The sequence below is a fragment of the Diorhabda carinulata genome, chromosome 1 (genome assembly GCF_026250575.1).
Source record: "Diorhabda carinulata isolate Delta chromosome 1, icDioCari1.1, whole genome shotgun sequence".
NCBI classification, from domain to species: domain Eukaryota; kingdom Metazoa; phylum Arthropoda; class Insecta; order Coleoptera; family Chrysomelidae; genus Diorhabda; species Diorhabda carinulata.
The window spans coordinates 17974216-17995995 of record NC_079460.1 but is presented as its reverse complement, the minus strand read 5'-3'; the positions used below and the strand labels follow the sequence as shown (position 1 = coordinate 17995995).

Genomic DNA, 21780 nt, shown 5'->3' with positions numbered 1-21780 from the left:
TTGTTTATCTAGAAACCAACGAGTGTAGGCCGGTCTTGATAGATAATCCTCCTGCAGGGTGCCCACTTCGAACATTAATTATAGTTTTTTTTTTGTTTTTATTTGATAAATTCTAGGATAACCAACTTAATTTTTCTGCATTCCAATTTTTTCCATATGTGAGTAACACAATGTTGTATGCAGTCAATTAGAAATGTTTGATTGTGTTTTAATACCTCATGTAAGTATTTTTGATAAATAATTACAATTTATGATAATTTTTTTCAGAATATCTCATCATGGCGAACAGTTTCCTTGGCATGTACAACGATAGTAGTGTAGTAGTGTAGAATTAATTCCGTCCAACACACTACATGAACATACGTGATCATCCAATAAAAATTCATATTGTTCGAATGTATAATTTAGAAAATATACTTAAATATAAGTTAAAAGTTATTATGCAGTTTATTAATTAGAACCGTGAAGGTATACAACAGCCTAGCATAAGAAGCGACACTTTTTTATGAAGTAGCCAATTTGAATTTTAAAGAGAAGTAAGAAAATTAGAATATGTAATGGCAGCATTGTAGTAAGATGGTTTAGTTTTTTTCACGTATAGTAAATAATAAAAAACAAACACTACGAACCATCTAAATTTTTAGTACGTTGCTTTCATTCAATTCATGTTCAAATTTAATTTGTTGATATTTACAGGAATATCTACATGATGCTCCAAATTATTATCCAAAATATATTGTCCAAAAGCTCTATCATTGTCAGAGTATTCTTCATCATAAGTAAACCACATTCCAATTGCACACCTAGTACCTTTCTTGACAGCTTTTACGCCATGTAGATTTTCTGGACCAGACGAAAATGCTACCAATCTGCCACACTTGGGATATACTGTACTCTGATGCAAAATAAAAAAAAACTGTTTATTGATTACTTCAACCTAAAATATGGAATACACAATCCTGGCAAAACTCTTGGGTGTCACTTGTAAAACATAATACAAAATCTATAGGAATTTTCGTAAAACTAAGCAAAAATTTATAACCAGCTATTAGCTGAGGATTAATATAAGATGCTGGTTGTTTTCAAATTTCAAAATAAACAATTTATTCATTACTTTATAGGTCAAGAACATTCAAATAAAGATGTACATTCGACTATTTTTTCTTTGGTTTAACGCTGTCTTGTTGTGTTGTGAATTTTCAATCATGAAAAGTGCTGGTTCAATCAGTTCTTCGGATTGGTAAGAGAAAATATGGATTGAGGTTTATTTTATTATTCTCGAGGAGGAAAATAAAAAAAACAAAATCTGGGTCTACCATTTGAGCTCGGAAGAAGAACTGAGCGAATTTCTTCGTTTGGTTCAAGTAATATAAAATGATCCTAAATTTTTCACGTATATTTTAGAATAATCAATGAGGAATTCAACTTTCCATATGATCTAGTTAAAAATGACAAAATACTAAAATAGAAGAAGCTATCTCTACTATCGCGACGTGAGCTCAGTCTATTATGTCTCAACAGTAAAAAATGATGAAGAGAATCGATTTTGTATGGCACAACTTCAACGTAACTATCTCTGCCCTCAGAACAAATTCTAGATCAGTGATGTGGTCCAAGTAAACCCCAAATGGTCTATCGAAGATCTGATAGGAGTTTAGGCAGCTTCCCATTTTTACTTTTTTTGGAATTTGATAGAAATATAGCAATATCTTTATAGGTGCTAGACTCACTAGACAATACGTAGCCACCCACTTACCGTGATCTAGAGACCACAAAAATTGGCTTTTGTCGCAGTAGACAAACCTTCTTTTTTCTGTTGATTCCAGGATTAGATAGAAAAGATGTTCCTTTAGAGGGAGGGGTCGAAATATTTGGTTTGGGGATGCATTAGCCACAATGAATGGACAATACTAGTCCATATCCCATAGACGTTGAACAATTGTTCAATTCATAATTGGAGCAATTTATTTTTAAGGACAATAATGCTCGACCACACTGCAAAATGTGTTAATGAAATCACGAATAGTATTGGGAGAATTTTGTTTCATTTAATTCTAGAAAATGTGGGGAGTCCAAGAGTGTTGCTATTGAGTTAACTTAAATAAAAACGCTTATGACTTTTGTGCAAAAAATATTATACAATACTGGTCTGATAAAATTCAAAACTAATCTCATCATATAAAATATATTTTTAAACATAAATCAAGTTGAAATGACAAATAATGTCTGCATAGTATCTGCTAAATAATCCAGCGAAAGATGAATACATAAAACAATAATCCTCATTAAGCTTAGAAAAATTAGAGAGTTGAGGTCTGATCATGATGTGAACGTTCGTTGTTGTTCAGAAACTTAACGAAGTGATTAAGTTATACTTATATTTTAATAAGAGACTTTACACAGGGTGTTCCGGGACTTGATGCAAAAAATTCGGAAGTGAGTAGATGACGTGAACATATACGACTCCTCACTTCTGAGTTATAGGACTTTAAAGTTGCGAAATCAGAATATATATTTCCTAAATTATATATTCGATCATCATGAAATTTTGATGGATGATTACCTATGTCCATATAGAGTGTTTGACAGAATAAATAATTCTACACTACTCTCTGAAGGCCAGGGGCGGCTCATGCACAATGATTATCAATCCGTAACTTTTATAAGGAACAACCTGTAAATCTCAAGAGAGCAATAATGAATTTTATAATTGATTTTTAACAAAAAAGTATTTTTTATTTAGCTCGATAAAATTGATGGTTTAGGAGATGTATAGAGTTTTAGATCGTTGTGCATGCCAAGCAAACCGTTCGCCATGATGAGACATTCTGAAGAGAATTATCATAAATTATTTATTGCGTCAGACACACTATATGGACATACGTAATAATCCATCAAAATTTCATGATAATCGAATGTATAATTTAAGAAATATACGTTCTGATCTCGCAGCTTCAAATGCCTATAACTCAGAAACGAGTGGTCGTATGAGTCACACCATTATTTTCACGTCATAAGTCCCGAAACACCCATATGTAGGAATTTGAGGATATTAAAATGATCTGAAATAAAAGGTTTTTGATCTTTTACCTCAACGTTCTCACCAAAGGGATCTGAAGTGAAAATAAATTCCCCTCCTTCAAATTCGTCATTTAAATATAATATAGCACTATATTCTCTCCAGGTAAAAGCCGGAAAATCCCTAATACAAGTCATGTTTTTCATGATGATGCAGTTATCTGCATGAACTTTGTGACTGAAATCGGTTCTGGCATAAGGGGAATCTAAAAAAAATTGTATAATTTTAATAACCAACTGAATAATTACAATATATACAATTGCTTTTTTTGTATTTATTTAATACCTACCTGGTAAAGCTGATCTGCAGACAAGATGAGTAAAAGAGAAATATAATTCTTTTTCAATTTTGAAGTATAGTTGAACTAATTTTCTTGCTTGTTCAGTGACGTATAAAAATATTTTCAAATACTTTGATTGTAACATTTTACAATAAGTTAAAAACGCTACTCGGCTCAGTGTAATTCCTTCAAATTTTTCCATCGTTGTGTGTGGGGATATTCTGCCTTCGTAACCATCTCCTAGGATCGCAAAATATTTAGCTATTTCCATAATCATCTTGCATTCCTTCTTCGTGGAAATTTCGTCTAAAAGAATTCTTCTAGAACCTCTCAAATCTTCAGCAGTCATAGTAACATCAACACTCTTGCTTATTTCCTATAGTCATAAATTTCTTCTCAATAATAGTATATTATTCAACGAGCATAATAAACATTATTCGTGTTGATAGAATTTACAAGTCACAAGAGAGTGAAGAGTGAATACCATACTTTGTCCATGGTAAATTTAACTATAAATTTCAAGAAATATGTATGATTGATGTTAGACTGGCTATACGTCACGTTCTGAACGGGACAGTCCTGTTATTTTATCCTTTTGGGGTTGTCCCGTCGGTTAATATATACACCCCACAAAAATTATTATCGCAGCACTGCTATTTTAAGATATAACTTAAGACTATAAGATAACTTAATTTTAGTTTTATGGGACAATCTGTAAATGTATCAACTCAATAGATATTTCTGCTTTCTTATCATGGGCAAAAAATCACAATTTCTTACAAATTTTTTTGGAAGCAAAAATGCTCGAGTAAATCATTACTGTCTTGGAGAATGCATCGAAATCGAGAACTTTCTAAGCAAATTGTATTATTGTATAGTGAAATTTTTAATTTATTTTGTTAATAATGGATGTGCCTCAACGTTTAACAAGACATGTGACGAATGAAAAAGCCGCTAGAATCATCGCGCTCATACAAGATGGCCGTAGTAAAAAAAACGTCGCCGGGGTAATTGGAGTTCAACAAAGCACCATATCCAGAGTAGTTATTCGCTACCAAGAAACAGGGCAGCTAACCAGAAGACCCGGACAAGGCCGCGGAAGGGTAACTTCGGTAGTAGATGATCGTTATTTCAGGTTAACGGCGTTAAGAAAGCTGTAAACAGATCTGTTGGCTGCTCGTAATGTCCGAATAAGCCTACAAACAGTTCGAAATAGGCTGAGAGAAGCAGGTATACGAGCCAGAGTGCCAGCTAGAGGTCCACGTCTTACCAGAGAACATCGAGTAGACTCTGGAAGACTAAATGCCGACAGGTACATAACCAATATCCTAGAACCCCATGTAGTGCCCTATATGCCTCATATCGGTGACAACTCTGTGCTAATGCACGATAATGCTCGTCCTCACGCTTTTAGAGTGGTTCGTCAGTACTTAGAAGAGGTCGAGATACCCACCCTGAATTGGCCTGCACGTAGCCCGGACCTTAACCAAGAGCATCTCGGAACCATCTAGGATGGCAAATTCAGCAACATCTGGCACCAATAAGAATACTAGATGATCTTCAAAATTTTCTTTTTAACTTCTGGGAAAACATTCCGCAAGGATACGTCCAGAACCTGTTTAGAAGCCTTCCAAGACGAATAGAAACTGTAATTAAAGCGAGGGGCGGCAACACACTCTATAAGAAATTCATTGGCTGATTTTAGCTTAAGCACCGTTCATTTTTTTGAATAGATGTTTTGTACAATTTTTTTGATATTTTCTATGTTTTGGTAAATCAACATTTTTGTCCTCTATAGATTAAACTGATATAAAATAAATGTTGCAAAGGCGTATTGGGGTGTATATAATGTGTGTTAAGCTCCACTGCGCCGATTCTTCATACGCTGATTAGCATTGGCGTCAGGCTACGTGTAACTTTTGGGCAGTGAGATGGCACCAAGGTCATTTCCCTCTCCCTCATCTCTTCTCGTGTATTAGAGACTACCTAGATAGGTAGGAAATTAGTTCTGGTGGCGCTCACAAACTACAATGGGTCTTATTACAAACCCTTACGTCATGGGATGAGATCCGAAGCAGCCTCTTTGCGTAATTCTCAAGGTAGTTGAATTTGGGATGTGCTTCCCAGGAATAAGTGCTCCAGTTGAACGTGTATTTTTCCTTATGAATAACATTTGGTTATCTGAAAAATCTCGTCTACAGACTGAAACGGTAAGTTCCATGTTGATGGTCTGAGTAAATTACAGAAGTCACTGGTATACATGTTGATAGAACAGACTATTTAATTGAAGTGAACTGAAAAAAATTTGTAAAAGGATGTTTTGAAGTTTATGTGAGATGTGGACCCGGCTTAAGAGTTCATATATCCAATCCAATAGCAAACCAAAATAAAAATAGTTTTTCAACATTTATAATAGTTGTTATAATAGAGTGTTTAATACAAGATATCTTTTCTATGTAAAAAAGCATGGGGTTCTCTACTTAAATCGGTATATATCAACATAAAATATTTACATAAATGGACATCAAGCAAATAAAATTTACTTTCATATTACACAAATGTAATACAAATTTTTGGTATAACTGTCTTATTTTGATAACAAAATAGATAAATTATTACAATGAAATCACATTTTTACGTCTCTTATCGGTGAATCTAAGAGGGCCTCACGGGGGTGATGCCCGCATAAGCTACCATCTTGAAAAACACGTTTTATCGATTATCTCGCGAACCGCGCATATTACGACGAAAATAGTGGAGATTATTTTTATGGACAATAATTCTTGTCATCATTTTTATTTGAAACTTATTTTGTATAATGCATAGGTTTTCAATTACAGCGCTTCAAACTGACGAGGGCGCTCCCTCATGACGTCCACTTGGATTTACATTTAGGGGACACCCCTGAACATCTTCCAAAAATAATCCTTTCTATAGAACTTCGTATTATGAACCTCTTTTTTAAATAAAAATCGGCTCAGCAGTATGATTACATACGAGGATGGCCCCAGAAGTACGTGGCCTGATCTAGAGATGGTGCTAGTTGCTTGAAAAATACCAATGTATTAGAAAGTACACAATATATACAGTATATGTTGCAAGTTTAAAGACGCCACGTTGTTTATAATTTGTTTATCAACATTAAGCGTTTTCAGTGAATTTATAAACATGGAAAAAATTGATCAACGTGTGATACAATACTTTTATTTAAAAGGACTTATCCCAACCAATATAAATGCTGAACTAGATTCTACTTTGGGTGAGACTGCTCCTTCGTTATCAACAGTAAAATATTGGGTAGCAGAGTTTAAACAAGGCCGTGCGACCTGCGAAGACCAATCGCAGTGGTCGACCAAATGAATACAGAAATGTTAAAAAAAACCCACAAATCGGTACTGGATCGACTGAAAGTGCGCGAGCTAGCAGACATAATAGGCATTTTAAAAAATGCGGTAAATCGCATATTAACTGAAAATTTGGAAATGAGAAACCTGTGCGCAAGATGAGTGCCGCATTTGCTCACAATTGAACAAAAACAGCGTTGTGAAGATGTTTCCATCGAGTGTTTGGCAATGTTTCACAGAAAAAAAGCTGAATTTTTTGTACCGTTTTATAACTATGGATAAAACGTGGATTCATCACTTCACACCAGTAACAAAAGAAAAGTCCAAATAATGGACTAAAAAGGGAGAACCAGCTCCTAAGAAGGCAAAGACATTGCGTTGCATTTGCAGGCAATATCATGGCGTCTGTTTTTTGGAATACACGTGGAATAGTTTTCATTGAAAAAGAAAAAACTATCAACGGCGAGTATAATGGGAACTTATTGCAACATTTGAGCGAAGAAATGAAGCAAAAACGACCGCAATTGGTTAAGAAGAAAATGTTTCATGGCAATGCACCAGCTCACACATCCGTTATTGAAATGGCCAAAATTGTGTTTTCTTGGTTGGGCCAGGTATTTCAGGGAAAATCTTCGTACTCTAACTTTCGTAAAAGGTTTAAAATCAAAAACCTCTGTGAATCCGTTTTTGTCATATCTGAAAGTGAAATAAAAAGTATGCAGCTCGTCAATTTTGTGGAGTGAGTTTTCATGATAAAATAAAATGAGATGGTTAAAAATGTGGTCGATGTAAGTAAATAGTACTCTTCAAAAGAAAAAAGAAAAATTACGTTGAACTAGAGCAAAGGTTTTTAAATTAGGTGCTAGATCAAAATACTTGTAACAGTGAATAATCTAGCTACGTTATAATCTATGCCGTGTAGATCTAAATAGCTAAATAACCAGCACAAATGATGGTTGAAAATCTACAACAGTAGCTGAAAGCTACATCGATCAATATATTATTGATTAATGAAATTGGCATCTCGACTAATTAAAAATCTTCTAAATCAGAAGGTTTATGTCATCAATTGTTCATCTTAATGTTCATACATTGAAATGTTTGATATCAAATTGTATATTGTTCCCAATAAAACTTAGAAGTTGCATTACTTTGTAAACGTCACTTTACCTACACAGTCATTGAAAATGTCAATATTATGACAGTTATACAAAAAATTCCTTTCCATACATATTCGCTTGAAGTCAGAAAGGTCTAAGCGTGAGTTAACAGTGCTTGTCTCAGTTTCAGTTAAGCGATAAGTGTTATAGATAAATGTAGATATTCACGTTCAAGGGTTAATCAAAATACAAGTAAGAATATTTTAAATAATTTATTATTAAAATACTTTATACACACATATCACATGTACAAATTTAATATTCAACATGTTAATTAAATCAGAGCAGTAGTCCAAAAAGCATAAATCAAGAATTAGCAGTTGCAGTACTGTCAATTTTAGAAGATACACCCTGGAAGTTAAAGTACAGAGTTAATAAATCAACCACATGCTACCAAAAATGATTAAATATAGTTCGTTAATATCCAAAGGTACAATGAGCCCTTCAACCGTTTGCTTAATATAGATACGGTTAGTTAGTATAGAACGGGCGATAAGTATTGACAACTTTTTCATCTCAATTTCAAAACGACACAAAATTTTATATAGCGAGCATTATTTCATCTTGTATCAAAATATAAAAAATGGTAACTGTGACTTCAACATAGTCTACATAGACTTTACCATGTATTTTTGCATTTTTTGTATTGCCATGAAAAAAAAAGACACACTTTATCCAAAAACCCTTTATTTATAATAAAGAACATAAAATCGCAAAATATTTTTTAAGAATAATGTCTTCCAAGTGGCCACATCTTTCCGCTGGCGTTCCTAAATCCTAATCCTTAGATTACACATAGCGCTGGGTACTTTACCCATTTCTTGACAAATCTTCTTTAAGTAGATTATTGTTACTGGTTTGTTCACGTAGACTCTACTTTTAAGACAAACCCATGAAATGAAATCAGCTGGAGATAGTTCTGGGCTGCGGGGAGGCCATTAAATGTGTCTTCAGAGAGGTCAATTTGTTTGAGAACATTTCCTTAACCACGGGTAAACTTTCGATCGATTATGATGGGTTGTGCCATCTTGCTGCATCCATGTTTAATGGTAACGGCTATCAAAATTATGTAACTGGTTGAAAATACAAAATTACATCGTTTCTGTAGTTTTGTAGCGACATGATTTTCAAAGTATCCTTTTTGCCCAATTTTTTTCCATCAATAAAGTTTCGGATTTAATGTTAGAGTCCAATATCCGAACTATACGGTGGGTGCGTTAAAACTGCCAAACTTCAGTCAATCTGATATCTGTTTTTTTGATTAGTCCCAGGCGCTTCTTTTAAATTACCTCCATTTGTTAACAATATAGTAACTGAGTCGACTTTTTGAACAGGTTTCAGAATTTCATAGTATATAATTCCTTTCTAATGGTATCATAGACAAGACCTCTCCTTCCTGGCCGTCATTACGGGGTTTGCAGTTTTTGTATCACCTCACTTCGCTATGATAACGATTGTTGAGTTAAAAATTTTTATATTCATTAATCTTTCCTCGCTCGTTATCAATATCATGAGAAACTGCTCCACTTCATTTAGTTTTCAAAAAGTATTGCAGATTACAGTACGGTCAATTAAAATTTCATACAGTGAACTCAATGGAGATTCTGTAGATTTTTTGTACGTCGAGTTCAAATGATTCCATTTCTCGATCTATCTAGACTGCAAAATTTCATTGGCTTCTCAGTGATATGCAATGTCAAATTTTTTCACCATGGAAACGTTCAAACCAATTACCGACGTTACGATCAGTTATTGTCACTGTAAACAGCACAAATTCTCTGCGGGTATTGCATTGCATAGTTTATTTCACTTATTTTAAAAACTAACAAACTCTCTTTGCAAAAATGTAACCTTCAAAACTTACAACTAAAATTAAAAAATTTTACCTGTTTCCAACACTGGAACAATACCTGTATGTTTCAGGAATTTTGCATAAAACGAAATTACTTTATACTTGTTCTAAAAAAAAATTTATGGCAAATACAATCAGAACAATTATTCATGTCTTCACAACTTTGCTGAGTACTTATCCATTTACTGACACGCGACAAATTCTTATCATTTTGTCAGGGCATCCTATATGCAACTATACAGTAATCAATACCAGATTTTTAAAAATTGACTTTTGTTAGAAAGATTTGTTTCTTTATCGCTATCCGGGCAATCAATATTTGAAATACGACATAGATTTAGCTTTTCATCTTTAAATCTATTTAAGGCAAAAGCAGGGCATGAACCCTGATAATAATATATATTGATGCAACAACTGAAAGCATCTTCCCTGTAATCTGTTAGTTCATCAATGAGCCCCAGTTTTTATATTAACTATTCAGGAATACGGAATACATACCGTTTCCTTTAAAGGATTATATCATTTTTTGTTAAAAATGATTAAAATTACAAAATCTTATTTAAAAGAAAATAAAAGTATAAATTATTTAATGCCACAGAATTTGACACTGTTCAATTTTTTGATTCAAATTTAATTAAATATCTACACATTTACCTTTATTTCTTCGCCTTTTGTTTTTGATGCAATTTCTTTAAATTCATTATTCACAAATTTTAAGATTCTGTTTTCATAAATTTGTCTTTGTACATATCTAGTAGCTTCCTGAAAATTAAAAAATCTGTGAAATAAATTTTTTTCTCTTTCAGATCAAATATTTCATTCTTTCAAATCCTACTTTCATAATCCTGACTATAAAGTAAAGGTTATAAAACCAGGGACTTACATCTCTGGGATGAAAATAATCTTTTTGAATCTTTGGTTGTTTATAATAGTACCTCATATTATCTAGCATGGTTTCATCATCTGGATAAAACAAAAGATAACTGGCTACAGCTTGACAAGCTGCTTTAAGGTTACCCACTAAAACATGAATAGTTTTTAGTTACCACCAACAATATAAATAGTTTTTTGAAAATTTAGTCACATAAGCGATACTGACCATACTCAAAATATACTGGGCAGCAGCAATGACACCATGAATGAAACGCTATAATGAGAAATGTTTTCTATTGATTGTGAGTTATGCATGAGATTGTGAGAATTTTTATTGTAGTATTATTTCTAATAATGGTATCTCCATCGAAACCATGAGGACAGCATATAGGCTGAACATCCACAAAGAACTGCAGGCTGGATCAACTGGCCATGCAAAAATCAAGACGCAAGCCACAGGTGATTGCCCAATCATTTGATGGGCAGCGACCAAATGGCGTTTACGATCGTTTGGAGGCACATAGCACTTAGCGGGAGCAGTGGATCGGTGACTCCAGGAGGAATGACTTGGCAGCAGGGTTCTTCGGAGGACATCCAAAAATAAGCTAATCTTTTTCGCTTAGGGAAGACGATACCGTCTTCCAAGTCGAGTATTTCACTTTGATGGAATGCGGACACTCGATACTCAATCGACGCCACAGGAACGCAGTATTCTCAATCTGCTCAGATAGCAGAGCCGCCATACAAGCCATAACGGCCGAAAAGGTGTACTCTAGACTAGTGCTGGAGTGCAAGAAAGTCCTACAAAAGCTGGTGAGTGATGGCTGCAAGATCCAGTTCGTTTGGGTGCTCGATCACAACAAAGGAAACGACAAGGCGGACTCACTCACCAGATTGAGATCGAAAAGCTCAGCCATGAGCCCAGAACTCATCAATGATGTAGCTAAAAATGTTGCTATCGCGTCTCTCAACGGTCTGCTTTCAAGGTGGGCTTGGCAGAGATGGAAAGAGATACCTTGTGCTAATCACATCAAGCAACTGCTCCAACTAACATGCGAAATCCGACTAGTGACCGGACTTTTAATATGAAAGACGATATCTCCACACCATGGGCATCACGAACGATCCGGAGTGTCCCTTGAGTACGAAGCACTCCACGAGCGTAGTTCAAACACTTGGGTAAACCTCACACCTAACCTAATAACGTCAAAGGGTTCAGCTTCTTAAAGAACATCGGCCTTTGGTAACGTCAAGTGGAGCAAAACGGGCCTAAATGAAGGCCTATGTGTTCAACGGCCCACAATACTACTATGAATCGCACGTCCACAAAGTGAATAGTAATGATGGAAGAAGGTGACAAGTCGAATTAAAGTGCTAGCCATTATATTAAAAGGAAATGAATATCCATAACGTCACTAACTGGCGAGTATACACTAGTGTGATTTTAGGTACGGTAGAACATTTTTCTCTGATATGTGGTGACTTTTTCTGCAACTTCACAAATTTGTATCCATAGTAGGTAACTATATTTACATACTTATTAGTCATACAAAATTAATTCGAGAATCAAAATTATATAAATCTAATACTCACATTTATAATAGGCATACTGCAAGTAGTGATAATGACTAGGTAATAAATCATCATGTATTTCCCCATTTAATGAGCTCAAAGTTTTTTTACATGCCTGTTTGCATTTTAAGCATACTGTGAAATGATCTAAAAGAAAACTATACAAATTGACAGAAATGTAACAATATATACAAATTTGTTAAATGCTTAGTAACAAGAAGCATTTAGCTATAATTTTTCTCATAACCATAATACCAATAATCTTCAATATGAAAATTTATATAAATTCAAAAATATATGAGTTTTTTGGTTAATTCTTAACAGCATACTTTGATACATTCAAAAATTAATCACCAGAAAAAGTGATGTATAAAAGTCTTTTGCTAGATCATACAATGTCAGTTTACGATAAGCTAAGCGATTTTATGGACATTTATCATCTACGAAAATTCTAGCGCGTACAACGTCATTTGCAGGTTTAGAAACGCTTTTGAAGTCAGCATATCATATTACTCTTCAGTGGTGCTGAGTCGAATAAAATTAAAGAGTAATGTTTAATCGTCTGCGAAAATTCTAGCGCGTTCAACGTCCATCGGATTTTTGGAAACGCGTTCAAAGTCAGCATATAACTCTTTAGTGGTGCTGAGTCACATAAAATCAAAGAGCAATGTTTAATCATAATCTTGAGATGAACAAAAGTTACTTCACTAAAATCACTATAACTTTTGAACTTAATTTAAGATTGTCAAGTAAGTAATTTTGAAAAGTGTGTATAGACAAAACGAGGAAATGAATAAAACAATCCAAACAAAGTTTACGATTAGATTTAGAAATATTAGGTATATATCATGTCTGTCTGGTTTGTTACGTAAAAACTTACTTGAAATGGATGCTATAAAATCTGGATACCATCCATGATCGAAAGGACCTTCACATTGTGCCCTACACTCTTCTTCTGCTTGTAAATAATCTACTAAACTTTCTTCCATATTAAATACAACTGATTCCCAGCCTTTTTTTTCGTATGCATCTGCACCATGGATGTAGAGGTAAACATAATCCTAAAATAAAAAAGAATGAGTATCTACACAATGTACTTTGAACGAAGTTACTCTTATTGATTCTTAACTAGGGTTGCCAGATATACCGTATTTCCCGCGACGTCCCGTGTTTTAGGTTTAGTTTGAGATGTCCCGGCGGGACTGACCCTATCCCCTATCCCGTATTCGTACCGTTATTCGTTTTTTAGACTTAAATCAATCGGACTAAGGAATATCGAGGGATTTATGGTTCAATTAATCACTATAATTGTTAATAATTTTCAAAATAATTCAATACAATATTTTTCAAAGCCTTCAAAATCTAAGTGTTCCTCGGATATGGAAGAAAAAATAGCTGTTGGAGAACTCGGTTTGGTTTATCATACTGTAAGGCATTGCCTAAGCTACAAAAGTATGGATTGTTCACACAAATTGTTACCATATATCTGTAATGATTTAAAAATTGCTCAGAAGTTTAGCCTCGACAGCACAAAAGCAGAACCTATTATATGGGAAATACTGGCCAAGGAATCTGTCGAAAATATTTTAAAAACCGCACATGAGAAAAATCTATACTTTTCCATAGACAGATGCAAATAATAAAAAAAAGAGAAAAGTGTTTCAAATTTGCATACGATACTTTGATATAGATAAAATAATCACAAATGAAGACGGACCGAAAAAAACTTTGGCATGTTTCTCGTGTGTTCAAAACTTTATGTTTTCAGAAGAAGTAACAATGAAGAAGATTACTCTATCCATGTTGGAGATGCATACTGAAATGCATGGGATTCGTGAGAAAATCGTGGAAAGAATACATGACGAGTCAAGTGACACATAATGCGTGGATTAACAGCTGACGCAAATAAATGACTAAAACACGATTTTTTCTACAGTTCAACAATAATTTTACAGGCTATCTGTTTTCGCGATAAATTTTTCAGAAAATAATATTCTCTCCAAGGTTCTCTGTTTAAACTTTTCTAACGCATCAACCACGCAGGGTTATTTGCGAGTAATTAAGGTATAATACATTAGATCGTTAAATCTAGATTCTATTGCTTAGTTTGCAGTCTTTCAGGTAATTCATAAGTTTCTTTGGGTCTTCGTGTAGTAACTTTTCCAGTCAATGTGGTAATTAATTCATTTTTCGTTCATTGTCATATTTTAAACAGTCAATTAAGGGGTGTAAGAGGTAGTAGGAGGTAGTAATGTGTGATAAGAGTATGTGCGATTCTTAGACGGAAGAGGATTACTTGTTCACTTCTACTTAAATTGTTGGAGTTATGGTCTTGATAATTTTTAACAATTTCGTTATGATTTCGTATTGATTTGATTTGCTTTTCCCTGCCATTCTTCTTGGTTTTTCTTCTTAAAAAATGATTTGAAATCGGTATGTATTATATAGTTACTCTTGATTGCTCGCTGAATGCATTTTTTGCTAATCCATCTACTCTTTCATTTCCCTCTATTCCCTTGGGGGGAATGAGTAGCTCCTTCTTAATATGAATGGTAATAGGATGGTTGGGATATTGTTCGCAGATTGCCGTTAGTGAACTTTGGGATAAGGTTATTCTTAGATCCAATTTTCTAAAATTGCTTCTAGAAAGGCAAACAGTTTGGCAGAATGGATAGATATAATGGGAGGGAGTACAAAGGATTTCTACATATTTTCGGAGTAGAAGGCGGCTCCAGTTTCATCTTGCCCTCCAAGATACTCTTTTAAAACTAAATCTAAAATAAACTACAACAATTTTCAATAAACTGCGGAAGATTTTTTTAAGATAGAATAAATATGAATTAATAAAACTTCTGATTGCGTATGGTAGCGATTGAAACTTGGAAGGAAGTTTGCCAGTACCGAAAACCCTAGCATTTTCAGAATTTTATCCTTCGTTTTTAGAAGCTCTAAATGTCCCTAGTTTAATAAATAACGAGTCAAAAAATAAAGAATGTCACTATATAAATTAGTAAAAAACTAAATTCCTGTATTTTTGCCTCTTATAGGCTGAAAAAAATCTGACAACCCTATTCTTAAGAGTTATTTCTATATACATAATAATAAATTTCTCAAAATCTGATTTGAAAAACTTTACAAATGATTCATTATTCATTTTGATATCAATGACGAAATCAACTATCAACTTACTTTGGCTTCATAGTTTACAATATCCTTCTTATCAACATCGTGGTCAAAGTAGTGTTGCAGATTACGAGACATAATTTTATCATCAGGATGTGCAACTAAATATGTAAATGCCGATGATGCAGCCTTTACTAGTTGCTTGGTCTAAAAATATATTTTTAAAAACAAAATTATTATGTGGATAAAAGAATATTATTGCAAAGTAAAACTAATGCAGATTCGACTTATTAATTTATTTTCCACCCTTAATATTGTTTAATTATTGCTTGGTTTGTTTTTTAATTCTTCTTACAATAAGATTTTATTACTCATACAAACTGTCAAATATTTGTGTATTATAATAAATAATAAAAGTTATAAGATAACATTTACACTTGAGTATGAATGTGTGTGGTTCTTATTTCTTATTTTATGTTCGTTGGCAGCGAATCCAAAACAATTTTACAACAAAGTGATGTATAATCATGGAAATCATAGTTCCATGTGTATAATGAAATAACAAGCGCAAATTACTGTATATAATACCACATAAATCTAAAAATACTATTTGTTTGTTTTTAATTGTAACATTAATAAGACCGATATTTATAAATTTTAATGACAAACATTTCCGGATCAACAATTACACTAACGGTCAAAAGTTTTTGCCCATGCCATAATTCAATAATTACATTTTAGAATACTACCCTTTAACACATTTATCCTTCATTAAAGCACATGTTAATGTTTTGTAAGTGCAACAAGTTAAAACTTGCGAGTACCAGCTGATTTGTGACTTATTGTTTAACTGTGAACTATTTTTTCGGTGTTAATGATTGTAATTTAGTCCCTTTAGCCCTTGAGACGCAAGAACGTACTGTGATTTATACTTTTTGAACCATAACATCTTTTTGTGAAGTCCGTATATTTATCTAGACTTGTGTAAGTTTGAAAATAGGTAAAACCAAGGAACTATCCGTTGAAACTCTTACATCAATCGCAAGTCTTCGTAGTCTAGGCAAAATTTGCCGTACCATTGCCGCCGAATTAAAAATAACACGACTACATCGTGGAAAAATGTGCATCCACTAGGAGCCAGAATACCACAACCGTTAAAGATAAACGTATGGTATGGATCAGTAAACGTGATCGACTATGGGCCCAGATAAAAGAATCTAGGAAACTGCATTCAAGTAGTTCTGCAGTGAAAAGAAGATTGAGAGAAGCTGACCTCTTTGGAAGGATGGCATGAAGAAACATCGTCAAAATAAAATTAATAGGTGGCGGTGGGCTAAAGAACATAAAAATTGGGCGCGTGAAAAGTTGGAGAGAGTTTTATGGACTGATGAGTCATATTTGAGGTTTCTGGGTCAAAGAGAAGAATGTTGGTGCACAGGTCACACGAAGAACGGATGTTAGATCCATTTGAAATTTAGACTGTAAAACACGCGGAGGCTCGGTAATGGTTTGGGGATGTTTTGGAGAAAGAGCGACTAGAGACTTGGTGAAAATTAGAAGGTATTTTAAAAAAAAGGATATTGAAGAAAAATATAGTGTATTGTTTATCGAATTTGTTACAGATAAATTGTGCATCGAAGTAATAAAATCAAAATGAGGTTACATCGATTAATCAAAAACTTAATTATGGAACAACAAGTTTTATTATAAGTGCATTCTTATCTATATATGTTCTTTGAAATATAAATATCAAAATCGATCGTATTACAATTAATCGTATGGCGTGAGGGAATTATTATTTAAATTTAGAGTATAAACACAATTCTGGAGAGATTGAATGAGGGAGTGACCACGCCAAATTTTCGTTCATCATATATTCAGGAGAGCATTTGTGACTGGTTTCTACTCAATTTTATTGTTCTATACTACAAATTTCAAAACCTCATAACTTTTTAATGGCTTGTGGAAATTAATATCCCCCGACTGTTCATCACTAGTTATGATGTAATATGCGAGTTCGAGCCAAAAAAAAATAGACATGAAAAGTCACTAAAAAATTACAGAGAAACATTTGATAAATTCAGAAAATAAAAATTCTAAATAAGAATAACAAAATAATTAGTTCTAAATAAATAGCATATAGACAAACATACAAAATTGAGTATTAAGCTATGATTTAATGAAGTTATTTTGCTTGGAGTAGGGATGAATTGAACTAAAGTATAAAAATTGAAAGTTTGAAAAATATTTTCCCACAAATTTATACATAAATATATATGAAAGAATTTGTTTTGTCACCTAACCCCAATATACGTTGCTTAAAAAAATTATCACACAATATCTGGAGCTAAAAACAGATCTAATATTAGTGTGATATTGTTGATTTACATTCTAAAAATGTTGATCATGCATAGATAGAATACATTAAATAAGACATGAATTGAAATTTAAGACACATCTGCCAAATAGACCGTAGAAAACAGAAAAACAAGAGAGGAAAAACAAGCTGAAAGATCTACAGCCAGCTGAAATAATGTGTTTGGACCACAAAGAGGTTGTTATTCGATGATGATGACTGTATGAGTTTTATGAAGCCAATTTACGAGGGTGGTTCTAGAAATATCTGACCTGACCTAGAGATGGCGGTAATTGCTTGAAAAATACCAATGTATTACGAAGTACACAATTTGTACAGCATATGTTTCAAGCTTGAAGAACGTTGTTTATTATTTGTTTGGCAGCCATCAATATTGAATGTTTTTAATTAATTTGTAAACATATACTTTTATTTGAAAGGTCTCAACCAAACTAATATAAAAGCTGAACGAGTCTACTCTGGGTGAGACTGCTCCACTGTTATCAACAGTAAAATAATGGGTAGCAGAGTTTAAACAAGGCCGTACGACCTGCGAGGACAATCATCGCAGTGGTCGACCAAATGAGGTGACGAGTTCAGAAATATTAAAAAAAATCCACAAAGAGGTACTGGATGATCGTCGACTGAATGTGCGCCAGCTAACAGACATAATAGGCATTTTAAAAAGTGCGGTACATCTCATATTAACTGAAAATTTGGATATGAGAAACTTGTGCGCAAGATGAGGGACGCGTTTTCTGACAATGAAACAAAAACAACGTCGTGAAGATGTTTCCATCTAGTGTTTCACAGAAATAAAGCTGAATTTTTTTGTGCCGTTTCATAACCATGTATCCATCACTTCACACCCGAAACAAAGGAACAATCAAAACAATGGACTGAAAAGAGAGAATCGGTTCCAAAGAAGGTAAAGACCGTTCCCTCTGCAGGCTGAGGTTGGCTTTTTAGGATGTGCGTGGGATAATTTCCATTGACTATCCTTAAAAACGAAAAACTATTAACGACGAGTATTATGCGAACTTATTGCAACGTTTGAGCGAATAAATCAAGCAAAAGCGGCCGTATTCGACTAAAAATGAAGTGTTGTTTCATCAAGACAATGCACCAGCTCACACATCCGTTACTGTAATGGCCAAAATTAATGGATTAAAATTTCTATTGCTACATCATACACCCTATTCACTAGATTTAGTACCTTCCGATTATTTTCTGTTCCCAGACATTAAAAACGGCTCGGTGGTCAAAGATTTTCCAACAATGAAAAGGTGATGTCGCCAGTTAATGACTATTTTGAGGATCTTGACAATTATTATTATAAAATGGGTATCGAACTTATTGAACATCGCTGGGAAAAGTGTATTGAGCTGAAAGGATATTTCGTTGAAGAATAAATATACTTTTTTCCAGAATTTTTGTGTTTTCTTTTTGTTGGGCCAGGTACTTCGTAGTACCAACATTGGACATAATTCAGAACAAACCGGGAGCGTACTCTGATTACGAGTATAAAAATTTATAGCACTTTGGTGTTTTAATAGAGTGTGGTTTTAATTATAATTATAATTATTTCACTTTGCAAATTCGAAAAGCTTTGATAATCTATTTCCAATATGAAAATTCTATTTTTAAATGATTGTCTACTGTTACTAAACAATGTTATTTTAACTATAAAAAGCCGCTGAAGACGCCAGAAACCTTTGCCAATTTTTTCTTTCACCAAATTTTTTGCTTCAAGTAAAAATTACAGTCATTTATCTGAAAATTCGGGTGGGAGACATTTTAAAATGAAGATATTATACAAGAGTGTTAAGTAAACAGATATAACAAAAACAAATAAAGGAAATGTGGAACCAAGATATTAAGAATGGAAAGATCAACACTTCCCAATTATTTGAATATAAAAGGGAATGCATAAAATTTTGAATCGTATTTTACGTCACTGAACATTAAACATATATTAAAACAATTTTCTCTAGTAAGGATTATCACTTTGTTACTTGTTTTTTTTTTCAATTCCTCAATTAGGTATTATTAATGTCTAGTTTTTCTTACGAAATAAACAAAACTATAAATATATTTATTACTGTGACTACACACGCGTCATAAACCGAATATAAGAACTAGAAATAATTTAACTAGGATATTACAAAACATCCAAAAATAACATTCGAATCCACCATCTGCGAAAGTACTTTGGCAAAGCAAGTGTATCGAGAATAAACAAATCGATATTATTGATAAAAGGTTAATATTTCCTTGGAAAATATAAATATGATGCATACACGTATTCATGTAAATGATTATCCCACTTGATCCTGCATGTCAAAGAATCAATATGAAAAAAATTAAGAGCCTACCTATTTCGTAGAATTGTCAATTTTGAAAAAACTTATCAATTAATTGTAACACGAATGGCTAAACCACTCTCTGTATAGTTCCATTATAAAATATAAACATTTGAAACTTATGGCATAGATAATTTTATCTCAATTGGTAGTTGTTGCTCCCAAATTATAAATTTAATGACTTCTTTACACAAATGGACAAGGTTAACAAAAAAATAGAATTATTATGATAGGAACGAAATATTAATTATATAAAAATAAGATTTAGAATATACTAAATACGATTTAGCTGAACTTAAGAAGTCTATATATATATATACATATATATATATATATATATATATATATATATATATATACATATATATATATATATATATATATATATATATATATATATATATATATATATATATATGTGTGTGTGTATAAGGTAAAAATAATATATTCTTTATGTACATTTTTCCTTAAAGGCTTTTATTACTTAGTTACATAGTTTCAAATATTTTTTTTATTCTCCCAAATTGTTCATTCGAATACCCAATACTAGATAGCACTAATTAGACATTATTTTTCCTACGTATAATCCTATATTTAATAAAAGACCAAAATATGTTAATAAACTCCCAAATAAAAATTTTTCTAAAGTAAAAGTAAATTTTAATATTGTCTCATATAATTGAATTACTATTTTTGTATTCCTTTTCAATTTCAAAACAATTGCGTAACTGTCAATGAACTTAATTTTTATAATACATATTTGAACAGTAATTTAGATCCTTTAAAAAATCCAGTACTTACCTGGAAGTAACAAATATGTAAATATTCATAAGGTTTTTGTTGTTCAAACAAACTGCCGGTTTCCAGATTAACATTGTAGTTTTCCAGTATATTTTTATTTTCATTTTCACACTTTATAATGCACAAAGTCTGTCTAATCGCTCTCTCAAAAAATAATAAATTTTCTAAATCCACAGGATATAGAGGTTCGGAGAGTTCAGCATCATTTCTACACTTTAATCTACAACTTGATACTTGCTTCCGATATTTTCTGTATTTCACTATAGCTTCTTCAAAATAAGTTACACAATCTTCCCAACTATTCTCCAAATAAGCTTCTACCCCTTTTTCGTACAATTGAACACAATTTTCGGTAGCATTTCCCTCATTTGATTGAACATGTGTTAATAGACATAGATTTAAAAAGAGCAGTGTTTTTACAACACACGTGGTAACAGACATAGTTAACAGTATTGACTGGCCTGACGGAGTTCAGTGTATTCATACATGACTTAAACAGTCACTGATTATTTTAACGTTCATCCATCCTCCTTGCCTCCAGCTGCATCAGTATTTTTTTACAAAGTCAGAAGTTAAATTCTTAAATATTAAATTTAGACAGGACCGGGCATGCCTTAAGCGTAACTAAAATTTTAAAATTCGCTTAAAAGCTTTCAAGCACTTCTTTTATTAATACTCATTTCTGCACTAGGAGACATATTTTTATCTAGATCTTCATCAAATAACTGGAGATGGATAACATGAAATTTACAACTATATTCTATTAGGTCTGTACAATTAAAGCATTCCAAAAAGCTTTGGCTCTGGCACTCGTTAATTGCTGGTCACCGACAAAAAGAAAAGTTTTTTCTAAGTACTTAATATTTTTAGATGACTCTAAAGGTTGTAGAATATTAAAGGCTTGTCCAAAATTTTATTAGATCATCTTGAATATTTTTAACCCAATGAGGTCACATTTTCACAAAATAAAATGGGTA

General features: G+C 32.8%; 2 protein-coding genes across 2 annotated transcripts; both read right to left on the bottom strand.

The window, feature by feature from the left end:
- Positions 1-84: 84 nt before the first annotated feature.
- On the bottom strand, positions 85-3729 carry LOC130903428 (prolyl 3-hydroxylase 2-like). The gene is made up of 3 exons (XM_057815525.1): positions 3369-3729; positions 3091-3284; positions 85-895 (listed from the first exon to the last, which is right to left on the bottom strand). The coding sequence occupies exons 1-3, from the start codon at positions 3706-3708 to the stop codon at positions 659-661; spliced, it is 771 nt and encodes a 256-aa protein (XP_057671508.1). The 5' UTR covers positions 3709-3729; the 3' UTR covers positions 85-658.
- Positions 3730-8062: 4333 nt separating this feature from the next.
- On the bottom strand, positions 8063-21307 carry LOC130903418 (cartilage-associated protein-like). Its single transcript, XM_057815515.1, has 7 exons — positions 20804-21307; positions 15350-15490; positions 13041-13221; positions 12182-12307; positions 10599-10735; positions 10370-10477; positions 8063-8214 (listed from the first exon to the last, which is right to left on the bottom strand). The coding sequence occupies exons 1-7, from the start codon at positions 21242-21244 to the stop codon at positions 8170-8172; spliced, it is 1179 nt and encodes a 392-aa protein (XP_057671498.1). The 5' UTR covers positions 21245-21307; the 3' UTR covers positions 8063-8169.
- Between the last annotated feature and the right edge of the window lie 473 nt (positions 21308-21780).